Source organism: Nuphar pumila, chromosome 6, assembly GCF_984573655.1.
Source record: "Nuphar pumila chromosome 6, dmNupPumi1.hap1.1, whole genome shotgun sequence".
NCBI lineage: Eukaryota > Viridiplantae > Streptophyta > Magnoliopsida > Nymphaeales > Nymphaeaceae > Nuphar > Nuphar pumila.
The window spans coordinates 34,979,126-34,996,388 of record NC_143254.1 but is presented as its reverse complement, the minus strand read 5'-3'; the positions used below and the strand labels follow the sequence as shown (position 1 = coordinate 34,996,388).

General features: G+C 36.1%; 1 protein-coding gene across 1 annotated transcript; it reads left to right on the top strand.

Moving 5' to 3' along the window:
* The first annotated feature begins 11,521 nt into the window (after positions 1–11,521).
* Positions 11,522–16,889, top strand: LOC149834610 (NEP1-interacting protein 1-like). The gene is made up of 5 exons (XM_090009412.1): positions 11,522–11,597; positions 13,017–13,168; positions 14,526–14,609; positions 16,113–16,280; positions 16,753–16,889. The coding sequence occupies exons 1-5, from the start codon at positions 11,522–11,524 to the stop codon at positions 16,879–16,881; spliced, it is 609 nt and encodes a 202-aa protein (XP_089865538.1). The 3' UTR covers positions 16,882–16,889.
* Positions 16,890–17,263: the final 374 nt, after the last annotated feature.

Sequence of the window (17,263 nt, the reverse complement as noted above, 5' to 3'; positions counted from 1 at the left end):
TGAAACGATGGGACGTGAGTAACTTTGTGAAAAGTTACTCTGTCTATGCTGTGTCTAGGAGCGTTGATGGGGTGGGCTGATGGATTGGTTTCGCCATCCCGAGTTATAGGTGGGTGCAAATGAATCATACCTGGGTCTAGTGAAACCTTGGGCAACCTTCACCTGCTCCTGAACGAATTCACGATATAGCAGTGCTGTCGAACACTCTGAAACACAGTATGTAGGGCTAGCGCATAGCTCGCACACTCTCCCTACTGGACTTCGCGAAGAATTGGCTAGGAATTGATCTAATTTCCTACTCAATAGGTCGACCTTGGTATGCAAATCTAACTCGGACCCTACTTCGAAAATCCCATCTTTCCTAGGACCACTAAGCACAAATGTAGTCCTATCGAGCCGTGAAGACAAGGCATGATGCATCACATTCTCACTCAAGGTCTCAAATAAAGACCAAGCTTTGTCCTCACTCTTGAGCATAAAATTCACCCCACATGATGAATCTACCATTTGCCTGTCTTTTTCGGTCAGGCCATCGTAAAAATATTGCACCAGTTGCCAGCGGGGTACCTGGTGGTGGAGACACTTGCGGAGAAGATCCTTCATCCTCTCCCAAGTCTCGTGGAACATTTCCCCCTCTATTTGCGAAAAGCTGGTGATGGCCTTTCGATACTGGTTCGTCTTACCGATTGGGAAATATTTTTTTTAAAATTCCCTTTGCATATGTTCCCACGTGGTAATTCAAACTGTATCTAACGCCTTCAGCCAATGCTTGGCTTTATCCTTCAGAGAAGGGAAACAAGGTCAACCTCATAGCGTCGTCTCCAAAATTATTGATTCACACTGTCGAGCAAATCTCAAAAAATTCGTCGAGATGACGATATGGGTCTTCATTTCTAAGGCCATAAAACAAATGTAGCATTTGGATCACACTGGCCTTTATCTCAAAATGGTTTGCTCCTACATTAAGTCTCGTGATGCAGGAGACAGGAGTATACATATTTGGCATGAAGTACTCCCTCAAATGACAGATCAAATGATGATTGTCAGCCATTGCGTACACCTTGGAGTAGACCAGTGTAGCACACGTCCTAACTTTGGGTTTTCTACCTAACGCACTAAGCGGCCAAACCACGCAAACCACAAAGCGAGTAAATAGTAAAACAACTAAAAAGCGAGTAACAAACACCACACACTTGCACTAAGCAGGGATTTGCAAAAAGCAAACTATGAGCACAGTACCAATCGTGCGCAGTCACCTCTAAGGGAATCTTATAGGTGGGTTGTGCAAAAAAAGTAAGATAGTCTCTATGTTGTGCAAATACGTGGTTCTATCCTAAGTATGAAAAGCAACTAGCAACCTAGAAATATGAGAACAAACAAAGGCAATAAAGTGAATACTAGTTTTTCGTTGTTCCCCGGCAACGACACCAAAAATTTGGTGTGAGTTTTATGAAAACAGTTTTGAAAACAATATTTTATATGAAAGCAATGTGAAAGCCAGACACCAAAAATATAAAAACTGGCTCGCACGAGTGGTGGAGTCCAGGTCGATCTTAGGGAACGGGAAATACTCGTATTCAAACACATAACTACGCTACTCTTTATTGCCAAAATAAATAAAAAGAATTAAATAAATAAATGAATATCTAAAGAGTACTGCCCTACGCAGAGGGCTTAAACAAATAATTAAAGTGCCTTATTACAAACCCAAATGAATTGAATTAAATGAAATAAAATCCTAATCTAACAAGAAAAGCAAGTCTTCAGTGCTTGAGGCTTTCTGTCCCTTCTTGAGGTAATGTATATTTTCTTGAGCTTTGGCTTTTCTGAGGGCTCCCTGAGGGACCTTTCCTGAGGGTCCCTTGAGGGGGCCTTTTAGGGACCTCAGAGGGCTCTTCAGAGGCTTGAGATCACTTCTCTCGCACGTCCAAACACTTTTCTGCAAAACAAAAATACAAAACGAGCAAAACCACGAAAAAAACCAATACCAAAATCTAATAATTTAATAAAAAAAAAATCAAAAGACTACTCTAACAAACTATAACAAACAACTAACATATAACAACTAAAGAACTACTAAAACCAAATATAAAACTACTAACTAATCTTGCAATAAACTAAAACAACTAACTACTCTTGATTCAAGAAAAAAATAAAAATAAAAAATAAAAACGTGAACCTAACTTATGAACAACTAAGGCTTAATGAAATCTGATTGACTATGCAATAAGTTACAACACTTTTGATTACTAAAATCAAGAACCGTGATGTCAAACTAGTTAAATCTACTAAACAACCAAAACTGGCACTACTTGCAATTCAAAACAAGTCAACCATAACTCATGCTAACAAGCTGAGAGACAAATCTTAATTAATTAATGATGTTAATTTAGCCACCTAATTTGCTACCTATAACTAACTCACGATTAACATGTAACAATATAAGAGAACTAGATAACTTGATTGAAACTAACACATAGCAGGATTAAATTAATAAAAGAAAGAAAAAAAACTGTATGACGTCTATCTATTGATAATTATCAACCAAAAATACAATCTAACTAGTGCTGAACACAACTAACTAATTACACAGTTGGTGAAAAGAAAAATATATATAGTGAATGCCAAAGAAGACCGTCCTAATTCAATCACGCTGGCCTGTGTTATCCTCGGCAACACACAATCTGTGTGATCTAGTCCGACAATTAAAGTATCTTATGATTCATGCCCAAAATTAACAAACAAAGGATGCATATTAGCGTGAAATCTGAAATTGGAAATTCTTGTGAACTGAATCAAAACATGACTAATCAAATCTGTCAGTCAAATCTGTCGATGATTTTGTGTGAGTTGTATAAACCACACAGTATGCTATGATTCCAACATCAATAAAGGATGAACAAATATTTTCAGTCTGTTTAATCCCACAAATCGACCACAAACAGATCGGTTAATGCATGTCGTGTATTTCACTTTGGATTAAGCAAGCCAACGTCTCATGTGATCTGTGCCTCCCGTGATCAAATGATCTGCATGAGCGGGCTGATCACGTAGTATAGCTCGATAGCCTGGCGCATAAAAGAACTAAACCACCCACTGCGTTGTCTAAAAACAACTGAACAATAAATAAAACCATACCATGCAACTTATTCTATGAAGATATAAAATAAACTAACCTGGACATTACGAGACTACAAAGAACATGAAAACAATACTAACGTATGTTGTATGAAAAAAAATATATCTAAGAAATAAAATAACTATGAATTTAAAGAAGAGAGGGAGAAGAAGCTTACCTGAGAGTTGCTTCCAACAGAGGGGTTGAGAAAAGAGCGACCTCCCACGATCTATGCCCGTCACGCTGCACCCTTTGATGAAGGAAGACAGAACCGTTGGCGAGAAGAAAGGGAAAAAGGGTAGAAGTAGGAGAGAAAAAGAGAAGAGACTGGTTGGCTGGTAGAGAGAGAGAGAGAGAGAGAGAGAGAGAGAGAGAGAGAGAGAGAGAGAGAGAGAGAGAGAGAGAGAGAGAGCTTCTAAATGGGAGACCCCTTTTCCTTTCTCAAACTTTCCTTTTTATGATGTTTTAATTAGGTTTTGAATTTTTTTTTCAAAAAGAGTTTGTATATTTTTCAAATATTTCAAACAACTCCATTTTTTGAAAGAATTTTCAAAAAACTTAATTAATTTCTCAAAAAGGCTCAGAAAGGGTTCACATTGCTCAATTTAATATTTGATAAAAACTTTGAAAACCTTCACAAACAAGCATTTTTTTAAGCAATTATTGACATGATCGTGCATGAAAAATATATGAATTTATGTATAAAAATTATGCATGATCAGTTTGATGCAGGCTGTTGGCTTGCCTCACAACCAGTTGCGGTTGCAGCCTATATCTGGTTCCACCATGCATGTTTTAGCTGACCCTCTCATGCCCTGCTGTGAGATGGTGGCTGGACCATTATGTCAGCGGTCACGGTGGGTCATACCAGTTAGCGGATTCCCATTTGTACCAACACAGTATCTGGTATGAATTCGATTATTTGGGGTTAAGTCGTTAGATGGTGGCTGTCACTGCTACCTCCTCACCTCTAGGTCCTGGGCGGCCTTGATGGTGACCACGCGGTTGATGAAAAGGAGTGCCGACAAGGTGCATCTCCTTACAATAAGAATGGCAAGTGAGCGTCGTTTGGTGATTGTTGCATAACTGTAAATTAATCTCTTGGTTATGCGTCATCACTCACATATGAAAGAATATTCATGGCAACGACTATATTTTGGCACTCGAGGCCACTACGGTAGGTTGGGGTATGCCTTGTCATTCATGAAATTAATAAATGAACTTTTAAAAGAAAATAATGGGGTGAGATCTGGGTATACTATGAAATGGTATATGTTACCAGTTCTTATCTTGATTCTGGGTATACAAAAGAGGTATATATTACTAGTTTTCCATGGTTCTGAGTACACCGGACGAAGGTGTATGCTACTAGACCTATGGTCCACCTTGGAGAGGGTGGATGATACAAACTCCGTGGGACATCTTTGTTTTGTGAGAGCGAGGCGTCTCACTCGGTCCCCAGTCCTCGAAGTTAGGGGGCCAGGACTACCATTGTGTCCTAGGTGGTAGGTCCGAGTCTTCTGCAGAAGTTCTATTGAGTGCATCCAAATTCTAAAATCCTTTCCATATGAGGATTACTCTCTCGATCGTGCACCGTCCTCTTTGGATATCCGTACAACTAATTATAGGGGGTATTAATTGGAATCACATAATAGACCCCTTTGTAATCTCTGTCTGCTACGATGTCGAATGTCTGTGTGTACCCACAGGGTTAAGAAGAATAATAATAAAACAAGAAAAGACAAGACGTAAAGAACTTAGGAAATGAACTCATCTGATCATTCCATATCACACCTTGCTTAGTTTTGGTTTCACAATTATACTGATAAAGTGTATGCTTGATAATTGATTTCAGTATTAGCAATTTTTACTCTTTTGTTAATGTCATCACATACTTTGATTCACATGGCACTCCACACTTGTATATTAAATTGTATTTTCTACTCAGATAAGGGTTTAGTCTGACCCTTGGTGGCTTATCATTTTTCAAGTGAAGATTAAACAAAGCATACATCAGAGTAAAGGCAATGTCGTTCTCGATGGAGTCATGATACTACTTTTCATATTGTCCTGAGGAAATAAAAGGATGGTTTTAAAATCCTTAATTGTAATAATGTAGTAATTGAACTCTGATTGATGATATGATATTTCTGTTCTGTAGCCCTTCATTTACTTAACTAGTAATGCTTTTATCTGTTTCTGCTCAAATGAAGAAAAAAAATTGGTTCAAAATTTTTAGTTAAATAATTTGGGGGCATTACAGTTTGTCTATTCATCATGATTTAACTTCTCCTATGTCTCCTCAAGCATTGTATTTGTGAGGGTTAGCATACATCTTTCCTTTTGTATAAAGCCTCATTTGAGAATTCCAAGACCACAAGTAGGATGACTTGCTTGAGGGATTTCCTCCCATGAGGATGATCCAAATGCAATTGATTTTGTGCTGGGGTCTAATCTCTCCAATTTGTTAGCATACGATATGAATCCAACCAAAAATATGGAATTGCAATAGCAAGTTGGGGAACATTTGCGTAAGGGTTTTATTCAAGAGAGTGTAATCTCTTGTGTTATGCATGCACTACTTACCAAAAAGAAGGATGGATTCTTACGCATGTTTGTCGATAGTCAAGATATCAATTGGATAACAATCAAGTATAGTTTCCTAATTCTTTGACTTGATGACATGCTTTATTTACTAGTCGAATCTGACATCTTTTCAAAAATTGATTCAAAAGGTGGATACCATCAAATTCGCATTCCTGGTGGTGATGAATGAAAAATGGCTTTCAAAACTTGAGATGGATTTTGTGAGTGGCTAGTGATATCATTCAGTTTATCGAATTCACTGAGTACTTTCATGAATGTTATAACCCAAGTGCTTCTGCAATTCTTGGGCAAGTTCATAATTATTTATTTTGATGACATTTTAGTGTATTATCTACTTATTCAGATCATGTTTCTTATCTTAGATAGGTTTTAGAGTTTTGCATATGAAAAAGTTGTTTTTCAATGTCAAGATATAACATTTGTAATTTTCCTGAATATTAAAGGAATAAATACATAGTTTTATGTTCAATTTATGTGTGCACATTTTTAATTAAATTATATAAAGATCTTGGATAGTTTAATTATAGATTTTGGATCTGAATCTAAACCCAAGTATTTGGATCTAGTTTGGGTTTGAATTTAATTTACAAATTTAGACTCTTAATTAATTAGTGGAATTAAGGATTCAGATCCAGTTGGTTCCTTATTTGTGCATTTAATAGGTTTTATTTTGGATCCAGATATTTTAATATATATCTACTATGGATATTTTTATTTAATTCATTTGCGGATCCAATTTGTGAATTGGATATTGAATTAGAGACATATGGATCTAAATTCTAATGTTCAGATCCCAAATATTCTAATAATGGATATAATTTATAGATTGGATACAATGTGAATCAAAGTTGGCACATTTGATTTGGTCTTTTATTTAAGAAGTTATATTAGACTCTTAATTAAGGTTTCCAAATAGGTGGGAGTCCTAATGGCTTTAGAGACTTTATGAGAAGTCGCTTACATTTTTTTGAATATAATAAAAGTTGGACTCTCCCTTCCCACACGAGTTGGGGAGAGAGAGTCCTCTTTTTAATGGGTAGAGGATTAGAAGGAAGGGGAGATGGATTCTATTAAGTCCCTCTTATATGCTCCTTTTAATTTGTCTCTTCCTCCCTTTCTCTCTCTAAATTCTTTAGAATTTCTTTTAGTTTTTTTCTATTTTTTTCTTTATTTCTCCCCATTCACACCCTTAGTAGAGAGATGTCCAGCAAGTGTTGTTGCAATTAGAGCTGCAACATGAAGGTGGTGGCATTGAAGTTGTTCTACACTTACCGATCTTGGTGTTTTTGCTTATTTCATATAGGATTTTATTGACTCGTGTGTGCATAGCACCAAGAGTGCATATGCATAGTAGATTAGATTTTAGATCTATATTTTTGAATGATATCGGCCATAAACATGAGTTTGGACCGATATCCCATGATTTCAAAAGGCTATAGACCTCCAAATGTATTTTTACCAAAAGAATTTTCTAGGAAAAAACCTAACTCATGAATGTTCTTCATAAAAATCTTGTTCGATATTCTTAAATCATGATGGATGTTTATTTGACATGATTAACATGTATAAACCCTATTTAAATTGATATTTATAGTTCTAATTAAAATAAAATTCAAAAAATATCGAAAAAAACTGGATATTGAAAATCATTTTTGGGATTTGGAGTTTCTTTTTAGGAAAAATGGGTTTCAATGATTTATTATTGTTGTGTTTTATGTTATAATTTATGTATTGTATGATCCGAACCATATTTATGTTAGATGTATGATTTTATGTATAATTGAATTTATTTATATAAATAAATTTATGTAGATCATACCAATTAGGGTTTATGAGAGCCTTTTCAAAAAAATATGATTTATATGAGTTTATTTGTTATTTATATTTAATTAAATCATGATTAGCCTATGATTTGTTTATTATGTTAGATTTGATATACATGTGCATAATTTATTTTTTATTCAAAATAAAATTTATTTTTTATTCAAGATAAAATTTAATTTTTATTCAAAATAAAATTTATTTTTCTTAATACATAATTTGGTGTACGAGTGCTTATTTCTGAATAAAATTGTTTCTTATGTGTTTCATATTCGATTTCATGCGTTAGATAATTTTGTATGCAACATAAAATTATATTGATGATGTTTATTATGATATTGATTGTATTGTGATGAATAAAATCTTGCAAATCATATTTATGTGGTTTATACAGTGAAAATATGAAATATACATGGTTTTTAATGAAGATAACATGTTGTTCAATTTTCGCAAGCACAAACACTTTTCAAGAACTTTATCGTACACCCAAACATTTTGGCAAAAAAATCTCAAATTTTAGAAAAATGTTTCAGACTCATTGAGAAAGTCCCAGAAATTTTTTTGGCTCTGTTTGAGTCCGGATGACAAAATATAGTCTCTAGAAGTCAAAACAAGATTTTTGTCTTGATAGAAATCCTATATTTTGATTATACTATTTTACCGATTTTACTTCTCTAAACTTGTTTCATGGTTATAGCTGAGAAATTTAGGTGTGTTAGATTGCATATTGAAAAAGTTTTAATAAAAATTTGGTGCACAGATTCATTTTGATCTATGATTTAAAAATCACAGAATTTACCTCAAAAACATCAAAATTTTTGTAGCATAGCCTTTCAAGATCCTGAATAAGTTGCGGTCCATAAATTTTAATTTACATCTCCAATGGAATTTAGACCTGATCTTTGTGAGAGGTTGTTCCAAACATGTCCATCTATTTATATTAATTTTTACAGAATTTTTTTGGTTCTATAAAAATATTGAATCAATACTTTTTTGAAGGAGTTGAACTGGACAAGTCAGTCAACGAGCAAAAAAACTAGTTTTAGTAAAATAATTATTTCTCTCTACTTCAAGCTTCAATTGAGGCAAAGTTTGTGGCTTAAACAAATTTATTTATGCATCTACTATTAAATTTTCAATTTTTTTCTCACTGTAATATGACATAGACATAATTTATACCAATTGACAAAATTTAGTTCTTACATTTCTGAGTTGAAAATCTTATGGTACGTGTCTAAGTTCTGAATGAGGACCGGTTGGACAAGTCTTGGTTCCAAGACTGAACCATGAGGACACAGTAATGGTTAGAGACTAGTGTGTGTGGGTTTTGGATGATATTTATGATGTATCATGTTATGATTATGCATGTGCTAAATGATATTTTTTTATTCAAATGAATGCATGATCTGTTTATTTGCTTACATGAGTTTGATATGCAACATATATTATGACATGATTTATGTGTATGCATCATGATGATTAATTATTGTTGTTATATACTATGATATATGAATTGAATGATTTATGATTGATTACTTATGTGTGAGCTCACGATTCAAGGAATTGATTGATGCTTGGGAGCTCGTATTTATGGGTTGCATATACTCATATGGATGTGCCTTGCATGTGTGCAAGACTATGTAGATCGGGTCATATGTTATTATTGTGTTGTAAAGTGTGTGTGACATGCAAGCAAATGGGATTCACTTAAATATGAGCAAGGGGTTGTGAAAAGTGGATGGGGCATTTACTGTGCATCAATTTGTGAAAATATATCGTTGACTTATAGCCTTAATAAAGATAACCCCATACTAGATAGTTTCTGGTACCTAGAAAATGTACTAAAATTTTTGAGGTCTAGCATCCCAAATCTACCTTAAAGAGGTTAGAGGGGTACAAGCTTCCGTGACATTGTGTTATTTGGAAAGTGAGGCATCTCCTTTAGTTTCTCAGTCATTGAAGTGAGGGGGAATACGACTATCGTGTGACTTAGGTGGTAGTTCCTTTGACCTGCAAAGACTTTTTATAAAATTGAACATATTTTGTGTCGCCATTAGAAGTTTTTCTCTCAATTGTTAGTCATTCTTCTTTTGAGTTGTCATTCAGTTAGTCATTCGGGTTATAATAAAACACATAACATAATAAATGCTCGAATGGTTTCGATTGGATGATTTTTTTTCTGAGGGTGCCTATAGGATTAAGCAAGAGAAACAATTTATTAGATGATTATGATCACTTTACATTATATAATTATGTTTATTTTATTATTTCTATTGAAAGCATGCTTGTGATGATGGTTTGGAACAATTACACATATCATACTTTTTTTAATCACATGATTTTATTAATATTTTAAAGAACCCATACAAACCCTAAAAAAAAGTCATATTTCCTATCGTGTATTTTAAAAATAGCATATTTTATCCCAATGTTATATTGTTATGTTATTAACAAATTATTTATATTTTTATCTAATTAACATTTCCTTATATTTTTATAGATTTTATTATATCAATTTAAAATTTAACTAAATTGCTATTTTCTTGAGTTTTTCTCAAGGAAAACAAATTTTTCAATTTATCACGAGTTTTTTCTTTGTCGAGAAAATCCCCTCTATCGTATTACTATAACTAGCTAGGGACATATAGGGATGCACAACGAGCCGAGCTAGCTCGAGCTTGGCTCGGGCTCAACCCATTTAAGCTTGGCTCGAGCTTGTTCAAAAAATAAACGAGCTGAGCTTGAACAAAAGTTTGGGCTCAGTGTCGATAAATGAGCTGAGCTTGATCAAGTTGTTGAGCTCGATTAAGCTCGAAAAGCTCGATAAGGCTCGCATTAGAGTATATATATATAACATATTTGCAAATTAATTCATGAAAGTCATTGTCTCCTTTGTGGTTAGGGCATTTTTTAAGAGGTTTTGACTTTGAACTTCACTTCTTGAATTTTTTTCTCTTCAACAATCTAGCAATATATTTTTTGGACAATATTAATCTCAAAATAAAGGCTGGCTTAATGGTGGGTCGGTTGTGCTCCATCAAGAAAAAATGGGGGTTCAAAACTCATCTATTCTGGCAAAATGTTTTTGAATAACTGTCAAGCTTGGCTTGGCTCAAGCTCGGAACCAAGCCGAGCCTGAACAATGCTGTTCAAGCTTGGCTTCGAGCATGAGCCGAGCTTGAACATATACATTTTGAAGCGAGCCAAGTTTGAACAGCCTAGGCTCAGCTCGAACTCGGCTAGTGTCCATTCCCATTTAGAGTGTAAGGAAAATCTCTTCAAAATTCATGTACCACGTTGGGTCCTCTTCTTTTTTCCCTCTCACCAACCAAAACTTAATGTTAACTATAGAATTATGGGAAATAAGTGTGAAACGTTTATTTTCCTTTAAAAAAAACTGTGAAACGTTTATAATGACATATATAGGGGCTAGCTTGATATTCAAACACAATTTTCTGCATTAATGCTTTAGATGATGATGGTGGTGAGTATGACAACGAATTCAAAAGTAGCACTGAGGAAAGCGCCAAGAAGTGGAGAGCATTTGGATGAGAAAAGGAGGGGGAGGGCTTCATTGATGATGATGGTCATTGATAACGACGGATGCATGCATTTCTTTCGTCATCTCTTAGTGAAATAGAAAGGCCTCCTCCACATGGCCGGGCATTTCTTGTCACCAACTTGGCTCCAAAACTAACATTCAATATCCTTTTCTCATCCTTTTCTCTTGTTCATTTACTATTTGGCGTTGGGAAGTGTAATGATCGCGGCTATAAATGCTCAGCGATGTCACTTGCTTTCCATCCAAGGCCTAAGGCAACCCAAGTATTGCTGCTATCCCTTTATGGGTGTTCTCAGTTTATCTCCCTCCTCTCTTTTGGGGCTAGCTATTGCTTAGGTAGCCCTTCTTTGGGTGTCACTTTTTCTCTGGTCGAGTAAGACAACTGAGGTTGGTGGTCTTACAAAAGGATCAAAATGGCAACCTTTTGCCATTTCTTGGAGGTCTTCAAGGCGACCTGCATGGCAATGCTGACTTGTATTTTTGCTCTAGGTAGTCATCTCTCTCTCTCTCTCTCATGGCCATTGCTTGGTGCACGCACTAATACACACACAAGAGGAGTAAACCAAACATTAAATTCTGACCGAAAGAATGCATCTTCCCAATGTAAAATTTTCTTTTTAGGTAAAAAGGGTTTTTGCTCTCTCTCTCTCTCTCTCTCTGAGGGCCATTGCTTGGTGCAAAGATAAAAATGCTCGGTATGCTAGTGAGAAGTCATGGGTTCAAATCTTGGGTCAGCCACCTCTTACAAAAAGCAGAAGCTTAGGACTGTGTCCCTCCCCAGCACCCATCTCTCTCTCTCTCTGGACCTAAGACCTGCACCTCAAAGTCATATCCGGGTTCAACATCACTTGGGTCCAAACCACATCCCACCCATTCAGACCCCTAGCTACTTACAAAAGATGTCATGAAGTTCACTAACATATGTGACTAGTTTATCTTGCATGTTAGATGGTACCACCTCATGTAGATCACTTTTTTTTCCTCTTTCTTTGCATGGAGCATAACAAAGGGTATCTTATAACATTTGAAAGATGGCACGGTCGAATAATATAGTTTCGCTGGCTAGAATCTTAATCAACAGATCATGTGTTCAAATCCCATTGAGGACAGCCCCAGCTTGACTAAAAGAAAGATTGATATGGTTGAGTTGTTGGGATGGACCTGCGGTGCGGCATGCACATGACAGATGGGACAACCGACACTTTGAACATTAAATGAGAGGAAAAAAAAAACTCTCAGAATGAGCACTATTCATGGCAGACTCTTGTCTGCCACAATGCTCATTTTCAAAGTACAGCTAAACGTGAAAAGTTAAAAAAGAGCGCGGCTCTGACCAATTCATTCATGGTGTTCTGGCTACCGTTCACCAAACGGAATCTACCATGGGAGCCGTCTCTCTCTCAAAGTTACAGTCCTTCCCATTCATGTCAACTTCAACCACAACACTCTTTACAAACTTCATTACTGACAAGGAAGCACAAATATTTGTCCTTTGTTTCTTGAAAATTTCAGCTAAATATAAAAGTAAAATTCCAGTCCATTCCCATGCATATGTCAACCACAGCCACTTGCACATTCTAAAAACCTTAATATTATATTTTTTGAGAGAATAAAAACCTTATTACTGACAAGAAATTAGAAAAATATTTATAGTTTTTCTTTTTAAGGAATTGAACACCTGTGCACTGATGTTCTACTGTTCCTCAATTCTTTTTTTTTTTCAAGGAAAAGAAAATCATTCAAGTATGGAAAGAATTAACATGCAGTCTCCCTTATCCTGTTTGTTACTTCTAGTGCACTTCATTCATCAACTCTTCATCTTCAATTGACTTCTGATCAACTATGTTGATACACTTAATTATCTGCATGGCCTATCAAATAATTGTATAGCATTCTGAGTGCATGCAGTTGGTGCATTTGTTGGGGTGATCATGGGGGCTCTAACTGGCCAAACAAAGGAGATTGGATTCTTTCGCGGAGCCGGTATTGGTGCATTTGGTGGCGCGGTCCTGTCAATGGAGGTGCTTGAATCGATGGTCCATGGTGGATCACTTTCCCTGGTTAGTCTTTCATCACTTGAACTAGGAATACTACCAAAATTTCCATTGCCACGGTTATAGAATAAAACAGAGAAAGCCACTTTGGGTAATCATTTTTCAGCATAAGCTTTATAAAAGTCAGGTCCAACCTTGACCGACTATTACCCTACCATGTCCCAACGCGAGAATCCAATGGTCTGAACCTGACAAGTATCGCATCAGGCTTTTGGCATGCATGTCTCGGTCTGGTCAGGGCATGCCCAGACACTTAATTTACAGAGATTTAAGCTCCAAAACTGAAAAGTAGCCTTTGTGTCATGTTCAGCATATTGTACTTACTAATTTTTATGTTGAAATTGTCTCCAACAAGATGTTTTAGATTTCTTATAAACCATCCTTATCTTGATGAGTTTTGAGCAGTTGACTTTTTACCATCATAGAAATAAAGTCTTACCTAAATTAGACATGATAAAAACCCACCTAACATAGTAAATAAACAGAGTATATATATATATCGAGAGAGAGAGAGAGGGAGAGGTGCTTAATGGTTTTTTTTTTTTGGTTTTTTAGTTTTATTTTTAAATTTTGACCATACGATCTATGTACTTGATTTTATAGGGATCACTCTTGAAGTGTTCGATTCTGACACATGGGTGGGTTTTTATAAGGTTCAAAAAATCAACTGTCCGAAATCTTTGTAAAATTTTGAGGCTCCAAATAACATTTTTTTCATCAAAAACACATGATCCACATTTCTACATTTATAGAGGCACCATATATATATATATATATATATATATATATATATATATATATATAAAAGAAAAGTGGTAGCTGCCTACCACATTTCTACATTTATAGCCTATTGCCAGCCTACTGCGTGCAAACACGTGTTTGCGGGTTGTTTTTCACAAATTTGAGTTTGCAGATTTGTTCGGCATGATTGATTAACTAGACAATGAATTGTGTTTTTATAGCAATCCCGATTTTTTAAGCCTTGAATATTTATATAAATCTTAAACCATCAAATTTTAAACCTTATAAAAACCTCCCAGCTTGCTTGAATCGTTGGATCTAAAAGTTGATTCCTATAAAATCAAACATGTAAAATACATCCGTAAGGTCAGATTGAAGAAAAACAAGAAAAAACTCTTCAAAATCCTGGTTGGCTGGTGGTAGGCCAAAAAAGTGACAATATATATATATATATATATATATGTGTGTGTGTGTGTGTGTGTGTGTGTGTGTGTGTGTGTGTGTTTCATGTAATTTGAGAAGTGAGGTTCGCTAGAATTTTTATGGAAAATAGGGAAGAAAGTTGGATCTTGAGGGTTGAGAGCCCTCTTCCCGAGTTAATTGATGAATGTTGATGATGCAGGAAGCCATCTTTGTCAGCATGGTCAATGGGAAAGTTTTTCCGGAATGGATCACTCCAGCCATCCTAACTGCATATCAGCAGCAGGTACGTACCTTACATTATCACAAGAGTTTGGAGCCTCATTCAATATTGTAGAGCTTTGTCAAAATTGCCAGGAATAACATAGTCCGGAATAATTAAAAGGAGTTTTTTTTTGTACTGTGCACTGATCTGCGTTCATTCGGGCACCCATTAATTAAATGTGCCACTCAAAGGCATGTCTAGGTAAGGCTGGTAAATGAGCAGAAAGAACCGAGAACCGTACTTGTTTGGGCTCGGCACGTTTGTCACTGGGTCCAGCATAGGCTCAGGACTCTGAATGACCAGAGCTTGAGCTGGATCTTGGGATGAGCCTGAGCTAGATGAACCTTGCCTGCGCTGGCTCGTACAAAAAGTTATGTATTTTTAAGTAGTGATGAAAAGCTGCAGAATTTCAATAATGCGCCTCTTCTCTGAAAATGATGTAACTCAACTGTCCTATGTTGTTTCCTATGATATGTATATTAAATTTATAATATGTATCGAATCATTGTCATAGGCGAGCTAAACACCTCCTGTTTGTTCTAAAGTCGTTTAAGCTAGACAGCCACTTGACTAACACAAAAGAATCTTCATGTGAGTGGAACTGACCTTAGTCATTAGATGCTCAGTTCTTTTACAAGCCCTACATCTACTTCTGAAGTAGTAGTGAATGTGTTGAATTTGTTAAGAGTAAGACACCTTTTAAGCAAAAAATAGCCGTTTTAAACCCTTAGGGCACGTTTGACTCCCTGTCCAGTTTTGGACAGAACACCTTGCCCAAGGCAGACATGACAGTGGTCCTGTCCAGGACACAATGTCCAGTCTCTCCTGGACAGTTATTTATTTATTTAATTTTTAAAGCCATTCCTGTCCCCACCGTTCTGGGGGGGTGCATCTGCCGCGTCCTGCAGATGCGCGAAACACAACGGATGCACATCTTCTGTTTGACGGGATGGTGTCCTGTGCGTCTGCTGTGTCCTGTGGGACTTTGGGGAATGCACATTCGAACACGCCCTTAGGTCTTCCTACCCCAAGCTCATCATGTTTTTGGAACAAAAATGGGGATTTAGCCAAAGTTTCAAGCCTCAAGCCTTAGGTTTTTTGTGCATGTTTGGATACTATGCAATTATATTGCATGTGATTGAGAACGTTCGGATAGCAGTGTCACCACAAGTACACCTAACCATTCTCTACACTATGTCAACTGAAGCAGATCAGGTCATGCTGAACATGAGCATTTTTGCTCATGCCTACATCGTGGCCGTCTGTTTGCATTTTGGATGAATGCCACGTGGTTTTCTTGACTTTTGAGCTTTTTAATATGCAAATAGGATGGCCACGATGTCAGCATGAGAAAAAACGCTCATGTTCAGCATGACCTGATCTGATCTGCTTCATCATCATCATCAAGTCTTACACCAACCACAGGGCTGTCCAAATACCACACCAACTCACTGCAGTGGGACACTTCGATTGGGAAAATGCATGCATGCCAATTAAAAACTGCTAGTCTTGATTGTTGTGCAGATTGATGCGGTTGATACAGGCACGGAAGTGGCCTTGGACATGTTCAGTGTTGGCGGTACAAAAGCGATTTCTCTCGATTCCATGAAGAAGCTGCAAATGTTCGACATTTCATACCAACGAGTTAATGAAGCTTGTGGACATCAAACATCTTGTGCTATCTGTCTACAGGTAGTCGCCTCATGAAGAAACATTTGAGGTGGAAAACTGAGGGGATATCTGGATAATATTATGATTATGTTAAAAAGTGTTTTTTAAAAAAAATTCACTACTTTGAACTATATCACATGTTTTTTTACACATTGATAGTACATTAAAATCTCGTTACAAACTTTTCAAACATATTTTTTACGTTAGTTATAGTTTATATATATATATATATATATATATATATATATATATATATATATATATATATATATATATATATAGTTGTATTTATTTTATATTTTCATAAACCAATATTTTCCCAACAATTTCTCTGAAGAACCATATTTTTAGAATATTGCGAGTTCTTCCTGAGATTTGGAACTGTCCTGAACACAAAGTTTTTTTTTACTATGTTAAAGACCTGAAAAAAGGGTTCAGGCCGAGTCAGAATAGATCAACTATACAGTGATGTTTCTATTTTCTTTGACATCAGGATTTCGGAGAAGAGGATGCTGTCAGGAGATTGCCTCAGTGTAAACATATTTTCCACATTCTTTGTATTGATAAATGGCTATTTAGACAGGGTTCTTGCCCACTCTGTAGAAAAGAAATTTTGATATAAACTTTCCACATGTTTTTTTCTTATATGTACCTTTTTCCATAAGTAAAAAAAAAAAGCTGTCTGAATTGAGCATTTTTCTTGAGAAGTATATCCAGCTTCGGATTAAGCGCGGCTAAATTTGAACTTATAGCCAGAGTAGCAATAGAACGAAAATGAGCAGTTAGTGCACGTCACCTTGTGGTATGGTTGTGTATAACTGGTAGGGGTCTGTCTAACCCCAGCTTTCTCTGTCGAAAAAAAAAAGCCACAAAGGCCCAGGTCGCCCGAGTGGCAGTGGGTTTGGTAAAAAGGTGCTGACCCCTTCGTCCTAAGTTCAGACTTTCACTAGGGCTGCAGGTGTCTTTAACTGGTTGGCTTCATAAGGGCTAGGTTGTCGGTAGGG

Coding starts and splice junctions, on each gene's coding strand:
- LOC149834610 (XM_090009412.1), top strand. CDS start 11,522: ATGGCAACCTTTTGCCATTTCTTGGAGGTCTTCAAGGCGACCTGCATG. Junction 11,598..13,016: donor GACTTGTATTTTTGCTCTAG/GTAGTCATCTCT, acceptor GAGTGCATGCAG/TTGGTGCATTTGTTGGGGTG. Junction 16,281..16,752: donor CTTGTGCTATCTGTCTACAG/GTAGTCGCCTCA, acceptor CTTTGACATCAG/GATTTCGGAGAAGAGGATGC.